Raw genomic sequence first — 15,656 nt, 5'->3', positions numbered from 1 at the left:
CTTGCCTCTGGGCCAGGAGATCCAGGTTCAAATTCTACCTGCTCAAAGATGCATAATAATATCTGAACAGATTGATGAGAAAATATATTTAATACACTGAACTCAACTTTCAAGTAGTGCTGGATAGTGGAAAGAACTTTCTTCTACAGCCTGTGATGGAAAAAAAGTAGTCTTGAAGAAAAACGACACTTTGAGTGAAGGCTAGTAGTTTTGTCCACTGTAAGGTTAATTTAGGATTCTGTAAACATATAGGGAAATTAATTGCACATTAAAAGCCTGACTTTGAAAGATGGCTGTTTTTAATCAGGTGCATTATCCTGGGTTTCATGTGAATTGAGCAAAAAATTAAAATGTTAACCCCAAAGATAGAGATAAATCAGAAGACATCTAAAGTTCCATGGTGTGTTAAGATAGTCATGATTTGAGTCCTTGGTTCGTTTCTGAAGGAAGCTGTGTATCATTAGGTTGTGTCACTGAATATTTGCCCCAGTTGAATAGAGAAAACTTAGTGCATATATGGTAGATTCAGGTTTGTCCTCCTAACTCAAAATCGAACGTCTTCCTCAGAGCCAAACTGACTGGAGGGTGAAGTTGAATTGAAATGAATAAGTTAGAAAGTATTATTTTTCTGATCCTTCTCACAGTTGGTTTGAGATCTATGAGACATGGTTTTTTACAAGTAGTAGTTTTTTTTGAGAAAAGTCCCCATTCTCTGTCATCTGTCAGTGAAGCATCAATTGGAAAATTGGATGGGTGGATAACAATTTTAAAGTGCCTAGTTTTTCTTTCAAAATATAGACTTGTTTCTTCGCTTCCTTTTTAAAAAAAAGTTTCTGTATGAATATTAATTATCCAGTATCTTGTAATTGAACCTAACAACATTCCTGCATGAATATTAATTATGCTGTTTCATATAGTTGAATCCAACAATGTTCTCTCACTGACTTATTTGTATTAGTGTATAGCTTTCATGACTGAGAGTTTTCCAAAGATTGAATACATTAGTGCTTTAAGATATGATCCAGTATTTTGACTGGTAATTGGCTTTGAAATGAGGTAAAATGATATTTTTGTAATTGCTATTTTACAGTAACATTTATGGTCATAAGGTTAAGACAAATTGATGAAGTACAGATTATGAAATTGAAATACACCATGTAATGTCCATAATGAACACTCCTGGAAATAGCACAATCCAAAGATGTGCAGGTTGAGTGGATTGGCCATGCTAAATTGCTTATACTGTCCTGGAATGTGTGGGCTAGGTGGATTAGCCATGGGAGATGCAGGGTTATAGGGATAGTATGGGGGTGGGGCTTGGATCTGGTTGGGGTGCTCTTCATGGACTTGATGGGCTGAATGACCTGCTTCCACGCTGGGGATTTTGTGATTCTGTGACAGCAGAAGAAGTCAATATATTCTTGGTGGAACATTTGATGTCCATCACTAAGAATGACATCGTAGAATTATTGCTGACTGAACTGGCCGAGTCTTGACGCACATCTGCCAGAGTGGGTCTGTGGCAGGTGGTGATGGATTCAACACACAGGCTATGGGAAGGATGTTGTGAAACTTGAAAGGTTTCAGTCAAGATTTACAAGGATGTTGCCAGGGTTGGAGGGTTTGAGCTATTGGGAGAGGCTGAATGGGCTGGGGCTATTTTCACTGGAGCTTTGGAGGCTGAGGGGTGACCTTATAGAGGTTTATAAAATCATGAGGGGCATGGATAGGGTGAATAGCCATGTCTTTTCCCTGGCATGGTGGAGTCCAAAACTAGAGGGCATAGGTTTAAGGTTTAGGGTGAAAGGGGAAAGATTAAAAGGGACCTAAGGGATAACTTCTTTTTGCAGAAGGTGGTACGTATATGGAATGAGCTGCCAGAGGAAGTGGTGGAGGGTGCTACAATTACAGCATTTAAAAGGCATCTGGATGGGTATACGATTAGGAAAGGTTTAGAAGGAAATAGGCCAAATGCTGGCAAATCGATCTAGATTAATTTGTGATATCTGGTTGGCATGGACAAGTTGGACTACAGGGTCTGTTTCCATGTTGTACAGTTCTATGTATCTAAAAGCCCTACTTTAGCTCATTGTCACCAGTATTCCTGTGGTAGATTTATTTATGTGTAAGTGTTGGTAGGAGGAACCACCTCAAAGTATTTATGGAAATAAAATGCCACATGCACACTGAGGAGACTCTCCATTGTGTTGGTGTACCACTGTGCTAAATGGGATGGATTCAGAACAGATCCTGCAGCTCAGTTTACGGCATCTAAGGCAATATGGGCTAACATCAGTAACCAAATTGTAGAAGACCATACCCAGCAGCTGCGTCAGGTGTACCTAAAAATGAGGTACCAATCTGGTTGATGCATATTTAACTACAGAAGCAGCTTGCTGTGGACATGGTTAAGTATTCCCACAGCCAATGAATTGAACGAAAGATTTTGATGAATTCCTGCCACTTCCTGTTGTGAATGATGGTGGACAACCAAAACCACTAATCGGAGGTTTCACAAACATACCCAACATCAATGGCTGAAGCATTCACAGTCACCTGGATGCTTCATTTTAGCCTCTGCCTTCCCCATCGAGGATGAGATTTTTCAACCATGTGATTCACACTCCATGTGATATGAAAAACACAACACACAACATTCAGGCAATGATATGAATACTGAAGACACCCACCTACAATGTTGAAGAATTGCTCCTAGAACTAGTAATACCTCTTGTCAAAATGTTCTATGTACAGTGCAACAATAGCACTTTTCTGACGATGTGGAAAATTAACCAATTGTGTTCTTGTCCATAAAAATCAAGAAAATCCAATTGACTAACGGTTGCTTCCTTAGACTAATTGCAGTCATGACCAAAATTATAGATGGTGTCGTCCACAGCCGTATCTTGCAGAGCCGCCTTATTGTTACAGACAGGGGGAGAGTTCATTTCAATTATTTTATTTTCCTCCCAATCAATCCCTCAGTAAAAAGTTTTCTTTTGAAAAGAAATCCTAAAATGGGCCATTTGTGTTGTGAAAACCTCTGTGAAGTCCTATTTTTAAATGACCTGCAATAAACTCTGTTTAGGGTTAAACTAAAAGTGTGACTTGTTCATGCATTTAAACCTGGGGATAATGCTTGGGGTGTATGATCACCAAGCATTCAGGGAAGAGAAGAAAGGAGAATGTTTACAGTTCAGTAATGCAAAGATATGATTATTAATTCACAATATTTTGATTGAGTCTAGAGGTGAGTGTGCAATAAAAGCTCTTTTCCATAGGCATGCATACTTAAGATGGGTACAGCTGGCTGAAGTAACATGATTCCTTTTGAAAATTACCTCTGTTCCACAAGAGGCCTATGTTGCAACCACTGGGGCCTGGGTTCAGGTCGCACCTGCTTCAGAGATGTGTAATCTCTGAAGAGAATGATTAGAAAATGTCTAATTCCTGTTATATGAGATGAGGGTGGTGCTCCCTTTTCCAGCAGATGCAAGGTCTCTTCTGAAACTAAATTTCAGATGGGAATCTGAATTTGAATGACAGCTAGGTTTAGCTGAGCCTGGAGTTTGGCTGCGATGTCGCCAGTGAATTTCTTAACGGACTGACTTGATGTTAATAGCAAACTTTTTACCAGACTGAAGGAAGGCAGTCCAGAAATTGAAATTAATTCTTTTTTTTCAAAGACCAGGATTTAATCCTGTCACAGAATAAAGTAATTAATGAAGTAGTACCTACATAACAATTGCTTTCTGTGTCTGTCTAGGACCATTTTTCATTTTATGAGATCAGTGAACTGTTAGTGTTATTTCAGGCATAATCAGCTTCAATTGTTCTGCTTTGTTCAGAACTAGCTGGGGGAGACATCTTGTATACTGCTGTTTGTGTTTCTGGTCTGCAAGATCCATACAATACAAAGATGTGATGATGCTGTGGCTCTGAGGTGTGTTTTGTCTTTGTTTCTTTTATAGGGAAAGAGAGAGATTGACTGGGGGGAATTGGTGATGAACAGTCTATGAGAAGATAAGTACCTTGAGGGCTTTTTTTTAAAAGTTGGAACTATAGAAGCAGCCTGAGTGGGTGTGGTCAAGTTCTCACAGATAAAGGATTTTTTAGTTGGCTTTCAGCAGTTACTGTTGGGCTCTTGAAGTGGAAGCTATTTTTCCCTCTTTCAATGACAGCCCAATGCTGGGGGTTCTCTTCCTTGGCTGCTGGATTGCACATGAGACAAATCCTGTTTTTCTGAATTTGCCTTTCGCCGAGGGTGTTTGAGATGTTACTCTTTTAAAGTTAATTAGTAGTAGTTATTATGTCTATTATTCTAAGTTTTCTGACAGAGTTGTTATTTGAAGTTCTTTCTTTCTTTTGTTGTATCTTAACTACGGTGTTTAATAAATTGTTTTGCTTAACATTGTCGTTTGACCAATATAATTGCATTCGGAATACAGCCCTTGATATTTACCTCTGAAATAAGAAAAAGTTTGGGTCTGGGCTATCCTCTTAATATATCGTGAGGGGGTCTTGTCTGTAACAGATTCGAGGTTCGTTCAAGATCAGAATCTCTAATTCTGCATTGGGTTCAGGATTATTGGACTTAAAGGCAGTGAGTCGTAAGTGTTAGTGTCTTTTGTTTTGCGTGTTGAATTCAGTTGGTTTAAACAGGATGCGCCTTGTGTAATAATGGCTTTTTCAGTCACTAAAAGGTTCCTGGGGGTGGAAGTAGTCACGTAGGGAGTTTTATAAGAACGTAAGAAAGGGAAATCTGGATGTGAGTTTGCTTGCTGAGCTGGAAGGTTAGTTTTCAGATGTTTCGTCACCATTCCAGGTAACATCATCAGTGAGCCTCCGGTAGAGCGCTGGTGTTATGTCCCGCTTTCTGTTTATCTGTTTAGGTTTCCTTGGGTCAGATAAACAGATAAATAGAAAGTGGGACATTACACCAGCGCTTCATCGGAGGCTCACTGATGATGTTACCTAGAATGGTGACGAAATGCCTGAAAACTAACCTTCCAGCTCAGCGAGCAAACTCACATCCAGAAACTCAACCTGAGCTACAAATCTTCTCAAAACTCGCTAAAGGGAAATCTTTTGCAATTGGCACACTGGCTGGCGTTGGGGTTGCCTTTGTCCGTGCAAAAAGGGAGGGTAATTGTAATAAAATAGCTTGACATTTACACCTGTCAGAAATGACATTGGAATCTTTGGGAATGGCTACAACTCAATGCAAAGGAAGCAAGTTGAATTAGAGGTAAAAACAAGAAGAAAGAGAAAATAAAGTGAAACAGATTTGTGTCATATGCATTCTCTCAGCTCATGAAGAGAACCCTAGTTTTTTTTCTATAATGAAGAGAGAAAAATAGCTTCCACTTCTTCAGGACTCCAGTAGCAACTGTGAAAGCTGACTAAAAGTCCTTGATCTGTGAGAGTTTAACCATATCCACTTAGGTTGCTTCTACGGTTCTAACTTTTTAAAACAAAAATACCCAAGGCCTCTCAAATTGTTTATCTTCTCATAGACTGCTCATCACACCTGTCCCTAAGCGCTCTCTTAAAAGAAACCAGGATAAAATACACATCTAAAGCCATTGTGTAGTCACAAAGGTATGATAATACCAGGAGAATGATGCCACTGAGGAATGCTGGCCTGGTAACTACTGATAGCAACCCTTCCAGAAATTCAGTTTACTTCATGTGATTGCTGGTGGCCATGTCTTAGTCCAGGCAAAATTGTTTTAAAACTTTAACAAAGTACAGCTTTTAAAACGATTTACGATCTCTGTTCATGCTTCTTGAACGTGACACTCCCATATAACCTGCTAGTTAATATTCAGTTTGGCTTCCACCCAGATTTCAGATCTCATTAGAGCCTTGGTCTAAAACCAGACAAAAATAATTGAATTCTGGAGGTGAGAGTGAGTGCTTTTGATACTAATGCAACATTTGACCAAATCTTGCATCAAAGAGCTGCAGTGGAAGTGATGTTGATTGGAATTTTGGGAACACTTCATTTGTTGGAGCTGTTGCTAGCACACAGGAAGATGTGTGGTGTTGGAGCCAATCATCTCATGGCCAGGACTTCACTGCAAGAGTTCCTCAGGCTCTGGGTCCCAATTATTTTCAGATGCTTAATCAGTGATCTTTCTACCGCCATAATGCCAGACGTGAGTTCTGTTGTGATGATTGCAGTGTGCAGTTCACATCAACATAGAAATTAGGAGTAGGATCAGGTCACTTGCCCCGTCTAGCCTCTCTACCATTCAGTGTGAACATGACTGATGTAATTGTGGTCTCAAGTCCAGTCTCTCACTTCTCCCTATACACTATGACCAGACAAAGCAAGACCTGCAGAACACTTCACCATTTGTATTCTAAATTTTCTTTGACCAATAATTAATAGAACTGGCCACATAAATGGTCTGACTTCGACAGCAAGGTCAGAAACTGAAAGTTGTGTAGCAGGTAATTCACCACTGAACTTGCATAGGTTAGATTGTGCACTTGCTTGGCTGAACGTAGTTTAACAATTTTTATCTATGCAAGACAAAGTAGCTTGCTTGTTTGACATATTGCCACACTATGCCTGCAACGTGAATTATTCCCATGATGAATTGCACCAACTCGTCAGTGTTCCCTCCATAGCACTTCCCAAACCGATGACTCCTCTGGAAAAACACATGAGCGAGCAGGAAGCGCTTAGGAACATTACTACGTGCAAGAACCCCGCCAAGGCACGGTCATCTGACTTAGATATTGCCATTGATTCAGTGTTGCTGGGTTAACGTCCTGATATTTACCATCCAACAACACCGAGGGAGTAACTACGTGCAGCACGTGGACGCAGTAGTTCACGAACAGTTTACCGCCGCTTTTTCAGGACAGTTAGTGATGGACGATAAATACTGCTGCTACCTAAATTCCGTGAAAGAAAGTTTGAAGGCAGCAAACGAGCAATAATGAGTGAGCTCTTGACACTTAAGAATGTAAGATTATTTATGTAAGGTTCGATACATTAATGTCAGTAGAGACCTGCAGTCTGATGAGGGGTTGTTGTTGGAAGATCCAAAGTTTCAGATTCAGTACAGCGTGAATAGGTAATCTAATAGTAGACGTTAGTATTGACCTCGAATCGGGTATTAGGAATCGATAAAAACCGAAAACACAGAGGAGACTGTAAATCAAGAACAAAAACATAAGTTTCTGGAAAAGCTCAGGTGGCCTGGCAGCGTCTATGAAGAAAAATCAAGAGTTAACATTTCAGGTCCCGTGGCCCTTCCCCCAGACCTGCAGAGCTTTTCCAGCAGCTTCTGTTTTTGTTATTAGGAATGGATAGTGTCCAGTATTTCTCTGTGCACACACACAACGCAGGGGGTTTGCTTTTTAAAAGAACATAGGACACGGCATTGAGCACGGAGAGTACAGCTGGGTGGAGAGAGGACTCGCGGGGGAAAAGGGGTGTTCTGGACTGGCAGTGGAAGCCCTGGCAGCCAGCTGCTGTTTTCGTGGAGGCGAGGGCTCGGTGTGAAGACAGATTGCAGGGAAGTGGTGCAAGCGGCGCTGTGCGTGCGTGGCGTGCGACTCTGCATCGCAACAACCCGGCGCTGCGAAACTGCGGGGGAGACGCAACCCCCTCCTTTCCCATGTACAATTAAAAGGGGGGAAAGAAGAAGAAGGTGCATTTTAATAACTTGCAAGGCGCGAAGAGCATTTAAGCGTTACTTTACGTTTTGCACGTTTGGGCACGCGGAAAGAAAATTCTCGATTTTTTTTAATATGAAAAGGGGATAACGACGTGACGTAAGGTGTTTTCTGGCTTTTGGAAGTGTATGACGTCATATGCAATAGAGTCCTATAGAAAAATGGTGTCTTTTTACACGGGCTGTAGAGTGACTGAAAGTTATTTGGATTCACAAAATCCTGGGTGATGCATTGGTGATTTAGAGTAATGCTATCTCAAAAATGGATGTAGAGAAAGAGTCTGGACGAAGATTGGTCTGTAGTTTTTTGTAACGTAACGAGTTTTTATGCCATATTAAAAAGAGAGAGGATTTATGCAGCTACTAGTGATATGGAGGGGAGCAGTCACCGTGTGACTGGAGCTGAAATGGCCTCGTTTGTTTTTATTTTATTTTGTGGGTATGAAAGGCTAGTGACTTCCTGGTTTAAGTCTGAACATTAGTGAAAATGGGGAGGGGGTGCTGTGGGGGAGACTTCTTTATTTTTTTAAATGCGTTTCGTTTTTAATTTCTCTCGCTATTTTTAAAAATTTTGTCCTTTGATCACGGGTTTTCCCTCTCCTTCCCCCACCCGCCCCCCCCCAAGCTGTGAGGGAAGTGGCTAGAGTGAGTGGCTCTGGTGTGTTTACAGTGTCTGCGGGAGGAAGCGCTGCTTCCCGCTGGCCGCCTTCCATCCTACAACCCAGGCTCGACGGCCTAGTTTCTCCCCCCGCCCACCCCTCAAGCATTTTCATCCACTCCCCCTTCCTCTCACCTCCCCGAATCTCCTGCCCTCACCTTCCTTCGGAGTGACTTTGTTTTGAAAAGACAGGCTAAAAAGCCCAAACCCAAGGACTGTGTTTGTGCTTTTCAAACTCGGTCTCAGATTTGCTTGAATCGGACGCCTAGCGACGAGAGATCTGGTACAAAACAAAATGTTGTTCCTGTTTACAAAACCCCTGTCGTCTTTTTAAAAAGTTTCTTTTTAGCAACGAGGAACTTGAAACTTTCACTTTGCCATTTGATTTCTGTTTTTGCATGTTAGCTCATCCCTGCCCTTATTTGCACATGTGATGGTATTAAAATAATTCAGTAATATTCAAATAATTTTAAACGTTGCTGTGTGAAAAGTTCGCCTCGAGTTTACCCGGACCGGGCTCCCCACGTAGTCGAAGACGGTCAGACCGTTGGTGTTTGTAGAAGTTTTGCAGCAAATTGAATTCGCACATCGTTTGCATCGAGGTTTCACATTTATATCTGATCCCTTCTCGGACTTGAGCAAATGTCCAGTAGTATCACCCAGCGGTTCTGAAAGGTGCAGAATTCAGCAGGAGCCTAATACAAAATATGTACAAAATCATGCTTTAGAAACTGGACTACAAGTTGTGAAATTGTTTCAACCATTGCAATTTTTGAGATCTTGAGGAAAGAAAATGCACATAAACACGTTTAAAATGCAAACGCGTGAAAGGACCGTGTTGGGATTTTTTCATTAAAATACATGAGTCGTAAATATCTTTAAATTGATCGATTTATGAGGTCTATTTATAATGTTAAAAAGGTACTTCTAATTCATCACCCAAATACTTAATACTAATGTTTGCATATGAAGTACGTCCTGTTGCACCATTCATTGCGTGCGTCCCATATGCAAATATGATCTGGTCGTATTGATACTGATCAAAATAAGTGCACATTCATAAGCTTAAATTTAGTACCTAGCCAGTACACAAATACAATGTTTCAATATGAAATCTAATTTTTGTAATGGCTGCAGATTCAACACTGGTGTAGCGTTACATATAGGTCTGGTTCTGTTCTGTTTATAGCGCACATTTTGTAGAAGGCGGTATGACAATGAGGACCTCTCAGACGATGACATAGCCAGCATGAGGACTTTTGATGTGGAGGAAAAGCTTAGTATTGCCTCATACAATTCAAGTTACGTGCACTTTATGAAAGGAAAAGGTAAGAATTGGAAGAGAGGTGTGTTTTTAAATGTACAGTAAATCCACGTCAAGATTGCGACTGCAGCAGCAGTGCTGCAGCCTGCCTGGGCAGTGGGTTTTGTTTGAGTCTCGAATTTCCCGCCGTGAAGGCAGGTTATGACTTCAGAGCTTGACGACTATCGTCATTATCTCACAATCAAAGTCATTTAAAAAAAATTGGTGTGCAGTCAATTTCGAAACGAGATGACGTCTGAAACACAGGAAAAAAAAATTGAAACGTTTTACTAAAAAAAACAGCGGTATGAGAAAGGATAATCGTAATATTATGTATATGGCTGTGTGGATTGTAAATTCTCCTTAACCTATCCACAGAATAAAATAACCATATGTAGACTTGCTGATATCGTTTTTTTTAAATAATTTGCATGTTGTTATCTGAACCGTCTGAGTTTGCAGCAATTGGTCCAACAGGGATTTGGCCAGCGTTACATGAGGATGCGTGGGGCTGGAGGGCGGGAGAACGAATCAAAGCAACTGCCAATTTTTTTTCCATAAAACATGAGGCCGTTAATGCAGGTTCAATGGAGAAGCATTGTTAAGTAGCGGCTGCATTATGGGTTCTGCGGATTCACATGGAAGAGCTACGTTGATCTTAACTCGGGTTATTATGTAAAGGCGCAAAATTAGAATCCTGGACAAATCCCTGTTCGATCTACCACGGTGCCAATAGTCAGCGATTGCATTCTCTCTTTATATTTGGATTAACTATGCATATTGTTGGGTTGACTTTTCTCGCTTCTCTGCTAAAGTTAAGTTTTGCTGTATGTTGCAACAGATTTTACCCTTGAATATGTGCAGAGAGAGACTATCAAGGTCCCCATTATCTTCAGGGACAAAGATGGTCTAGGAATCAAGTAAGTTTTCTAACAGATACGTTTAGATTTCATTTATTCAGTAATGTTCCTAAACAGTGACAGCACATGCCACCGATAATCTCTGTTTGGTACATTAGTACCTCCATTGATTTCATTCGTGACCAGATATTGTTTAAAGCGGCCTTAATCCAGCCTGAGTTTAAGACGTTTACAGAAGCGCACATCAATCTCCCTCCTCTTATGCCTGGAATTCGACGTAGTTGCTGTTGAAATTCTAATACCGCAACAAACGCAAAGATAAGAATACGGACCCTTCAAGATTAGGTTTTTGTTCACTTTCTGGATAAAATAATTTGATGAATCTCTAGATTGAGGCCACATTCCTGTCAGGTGGAGCGCCACATTAAAGCGGTAAAGTAACCAAGATAACGGCGTTGTTGCCGTGAAGATAGACTGTTTGAACCTCCAGTGGCGTATTCTTCCGAGTTACACGCTCTTTCAGTCCACACAGATGGCCTCGTTAACCCTTTTCCCACCCAGGCACACGGACGAATGCCAAGGGAGATTTAAATACGGGAATTTCTTGACGCCTGTTTATTTTCACCGGAGACAGCAATTCTAAAAGTTTCACCACTTATCAGCATTTCCATTGGAGAAGAGTGCACCGGCTACACCACACCCTCAAACTGATACACGTGAATGTGGCATTTCCCTAATAAAATGAGATTCTGGGGAGGAAAACATAACTCGGCGCGTTTTCTCACTGGCATCTTCGATGTGTCAAACCTAAACCATGATCCCAGCGGCCTCAATATTCATGTGACCCGTCTAATCGAGGCCTTGCGGGGATGGTAGCGGCCAAGATTTGGCTTAAAATGGAATAAATGAGCTCGGATGGATTCTGGTATTTCTTTGTCGTACAAGTTACGGTGCAGATCACCAACAATGCCATTTTGAGGTGGGGCTATGGGGACTTTAACACGATACTTGTAATCTGGACTGCCGTGGTTCTCGTGGTCCTAAATTTGACTCGGGAAAGGTTCGTGTCACAGGCAGTCTTGCCAACGAAGCGCTCCATTAGCATTTTCGTCTCCCCGACGTGAAAAACCTTTAAAGAAAGTGGCTAAAACACCCAAGGGGCCCTGGGGTGATACGTTTAACATGGACATTAGTGATGCAGCAATAGTTTGTTATTAACATTACATCTATCGAAGGATTTTTTGTTGTAAATAGTAATAGATAGGGATGATGGCCGGCTCCCCTATTAAGCAGCACGTTGATCTGGCGTTGAGCTATACATTCCAAAGGTGTGTCTTTTTAAAACAAAAGGAATTCCAAAATAAACGGCTGCCCCCTTATCTAAGGATGGCTGATACACATCAAAGAGATATTGTTTGATTTGGAACATTTATTTTGAAGATGTAAATGTTGACGAGAATGGTTTGCAAAATACTTCAACACCGATTTTCCTGTGCTACAAAGTGACCCGAATAATATGGAACCTGTTTCAGTCGCGGACGCCCCTATGTTTAATATACTATAAATGTTAAAATTAAATGTTAGCATAGAGCAAAAGATCGCATTTCAATACACATCCCCGCCTTGTAACAGTAGACAACTAGGTAAGGAATAAGATTGATTCTTTTCATGCTGAATTCACACATCCATGTTAACACAGCAGCGATAGGTCAGTGAGTGTATGTCGGCAGCTAGGATGATACACGGTGTAAAATCCTCAGATCGATTAAGCAGCCTTTGGATTTTCTGGAGCCCAGAGTTACATCTTGGGTTCGAGTTGGAAACGTCCGATTAGACAAAGCCATCGTCCAGCCGAGTAAGGTGAAGTTATAAATTAATGCTGAAAATACAATCAATATTGTATTGGCTAAACAAAGCAAATAGCTGCGCCTTTAACAGTAACGGCGAAGGATTTGAGCTAGCCTTTCGTTTTTCCATGTCTAATCGTGTTTCAAAACTTCTTTTTTTTGCATAACTCCGAGATTGAAACTAAACATTTTAATTTTTTGTCTTTTAACCGCAGAACACCAGATAGTGATTTCAGTGTCAGGGATGTAAAACTGTTTGTTGGTAAGTGAACTTTGCAACATACAAAGTTGAATTATTTTGTTGCCTGCAGCATGTTACCTTTTGAGTATGTTCAACCGAATGTAATTAGCAGTCGTAAGTGAAGGCCAATTATTTCTAAATTCTAAAAGAATTTTCTGTGCGGGTACTCCAACGCAGGATTGTAATCGATTGACCAAAGTCACTTTTTGAGTGTTATGCATAAAGGAAGACCGTAAAAGGTTATTCAGTTCATCTAGCTCTACACCTTGGATCGGATTCTCCAGCATCTGCGGTTCCTTTACCTCTTATTCAGTTATCATTAAGGATTTGGTTCTAAGATATTACCTCTGCAGCGCATGTTCGCGTTTGAAAGCTTAAATACTGAACATCCAATGTGTAATTTCATTTCCGAAAGCGAGTGTTAACAATTGTGCTTCAGTCGAAACATCTACGTCATCTTTATCTTGATCAAGCCGTTTAAAAAGTTTTGCATGTTCCTGAACCACTGTTCCGTTTTATGCTTTCATTGTTGTTTATATACAAAAATTTGAAGTTGCAAGTTAATGCACTGTTGTTACATTAGTTTTTACGGTCATACAGGTCGTTTTTTTGACTATGTATTGGCATGGTTAAAGGAATAGCTGTGCGCCATTCAGCTCCTTCAGCCTACCCTGCCATTCTGTTAGGTTGTGGCAGATTGATGCTTTAACTTCATTTATCTGCCTTTTATTCCACATCCCTTGATACCCTTGACTATTATTAATGGTCAATCCCTGACCTAAGTTACCATTGATCCTCTTTCCTAAGGTTTCGTGCACAAAACTGAACACAATATTGCGGGTAAGATTTAACCACGGCTTGGTACAATTGAAGCACTGGTTTCTTGCTTTTGTACTTCAACCCCTTGAGTTAAAGTCCAAAAATCCTTTAACACCTTTGGATTTATTTTTTGTGTTTGTACCCTGGCTTTTAGAAACTGGTAGCATAAGTCTAAATCTGGTTCAGATCAAACTCAAGAATAAACTGAGTCCAAGGCATGTCACTGTTCCATCACCTTGTTTTCACTGTTCCACCACCTGAGTTTGGCTTTATGTGCAGTCTCACTGCCATGTGGTATGGAGCTTTTTTTTTAAAGTAAGCAAACATTCAATTGTATTGCCTTTGCCCTTTGTAGACTTATGGCAATACATTGTTCATGTTAACAATAAAACAGTAACTGGGAGAACTGTCTAATGTATGTGCAAACACATTTATTGAGCTCTCATAGTGGTCAGATTGTGCAGGTGCTTCACAATATAACCACTGATCTCAAAACAATAATACAGAATTATTACAACCTTAAAAAAGACTAAATTGCAACATGTTCAGTCGATGAATTTGCATATAATAAATGAAAAGATTATGAGCAAAATGAAAGCTGATTTAAAAAAAACAAAAGAACTGCGGATGCTGTAAACCAGGAACAAAAACAAAGTTTCTGGAAAAGCTCAGCAGGTCTGGCAGCGTCTGTGGAGGAGAAAACAGGGTTAACGTTTCGGGACCGGTGACCCTTCATCAGAACTGATGGTGGCTGGAAAAATGTCAGTTTGTATGCAGAAAATAGGGAGGTGGATGGGGTAGGGAGTAAACGATCGGATAGAGCCCAAAGAGAGAGAACGACAGTTGGACAGACAAAGGAGTTGCTAACGATCAGGTTGGGAGGGTGAATAGTTGTTAATGGGGACTGTTAGTGACTAACAACAAGGGGAGTGTAATGGCAGGCTGTGTGATAACAAGGCATGGTGTGTGGGGTGGGGGGCTGGGACATGGGGGAGTTTAGGCCCTACAATTACTGAACTCAGTATTGAGCCCAGAGGGCCGTAGGGTCCCCAATTGGAAAATGAGATGTTGTTCCTCCAGCTTGTGTTGCGCTTCAATGGAACACTGTTGCAAGCTGGAGCCAGAGATGTTGGCCATAAAACAGGGTGGTGCATTGAAGTGACAGGCAACAGGTTGTTCAGGGTCTTTTTTTGCGAGCAGAACATAGATGTTCCGCGAAACGGTTGCCAAGTCTACGCTTCGTTTCCCCAATGTAGAGGAGACCACATTGTGGGCAGCAAATGCAGTAGACTAGATTTTTGGAAGTGCAGGTGAAGTGTTGCTTCACCTGGAAAGTATGTTTGGGCCCTTGGATACTGGGGAGGGAGGAGGTAGATGCGCAGGTGTTGCACCTTCACCGGTTACAGGGGTAAGTGCTGTACGGCTGTTGGGGGTGAAGGAAGTATGGTCCAGGGTGTCCTGGAGGGTGCGGTCCCCACAGAAGGCGGACAAGGGAGGGGAGGTGAATATGTGTCCCGTGTTGACATCTTGCTAGAGGTGGCGAAAATGGCGTCTGATCATCTTGATGTGGATGCTGGTGGGATGGTGGGTGAGGATAAGGGGAACCCTACCACTGTTGCGGGAGGGAAGAGAAGGGGTGAGGGCAGAAGTGTGGGAGATGGGTTGGACCCGTTTGAGGGCCGTGTCGACAACGGAGCTGGGGATTCCTTGGTTGAGGAAGAAGGTGGACATTTCGGAATCCGGTTAATGTTTGTTCTTCAAGTGTTTTATATTATCCAGTGAATGTTAGGTTTCTTTATCGTCTTCTCCTGAAGTTCTCTGCTTGAAGGTAGGTCTGACCCACAGAAGATCATAAAATCAGAAGATATAGGAGCATGAGTAGGTCAATCAGTCCCTTGAACATACTTTTCTAATCAAAAAGATCATAGTTGATGTCATTTGGCCTTAGCTCTGCTTTTCTGGCTGTCCCCCATAAAACTTGACATCCTTGTAGAAAATATCGCTGTCTAACTTGGCCTTCTGTGTATTCAGTGACCCAGATGCCAATGCTCTTGGAGGAAGAAAACTCCAAAGACACTTAACCCTTTGAGAATAAATATCTCCTCATCACTATCCTAAATGGAGACCCCTTTAAAAAATGCTGTCCATAGTTGTAAATGACCTCATGTGGAGAAACATCCTCTCAACATCCATCCTGTCAAGTTCCCCCTACCCCAGAACCCAACATATTTCAA

The 15,656-nt window shown here is 41.3% G+C and overlaps 1 protein-coding gene across 15 annotated transcripts in view; it reads left to right on the top strand.

Annotated features, from left to right (window-relative positions):
* Positions 1-15,656, top strand: part of LOC125464024 (lysine-specific demethylase 2B-like) — a 216,739-nt gene that overhangs the window by 10,305 nt on the left and 190,778 nt on the right. For 7 of the 15 annotated variants that reach the window (XM_048555980.2, XM_059655042.1, XM_048555973.2 and 4 more), the window contains exons 1-4: positions 7,831-7,989; positions 9,542-9,680; positions 10,497-10,575; positions 12,578-12,624. The exons of 1 other annotated variant lie outside the window; for it this stretch is intronic. In XM_048555980.2, the coding sequence (XP_048411937.1) occupies positions 7,957-7,989; positions 9,542-9,680; positions 10,497-10,575; positions 12,578-12,624 (298 nt within the window). In that variant the 5' untranslated portion in view covers positions 7,831-7,956. 7 more of the 15 variants (XM_048555972.2, XM_059655037.1, XM_059655036.1 and 4 more) reach the window with 6 other exon arrangements.

This window comes from Stegostoma tigrinum, chromosome 26 (genome assembly GCF_030684315.1).
Source record: "Stegostoma tigrinum isolate sSteTig4 chromosome 26, sSteTig4.hap1, whole genome shotgun sequence".
Classification (NCBI taxonomy): Eukaryota; Metazoa; Chordata; class Chondrichthyes; order Orectolobiformes; family Stegostomatidae; genus Stegostoma; species Stegostoma tigrinum.
The sequence above is the reverse complement of the archived record's forward strand: the minus strand, read 5'-3'. Positions and strand labels throughout refer to the sequence as shown.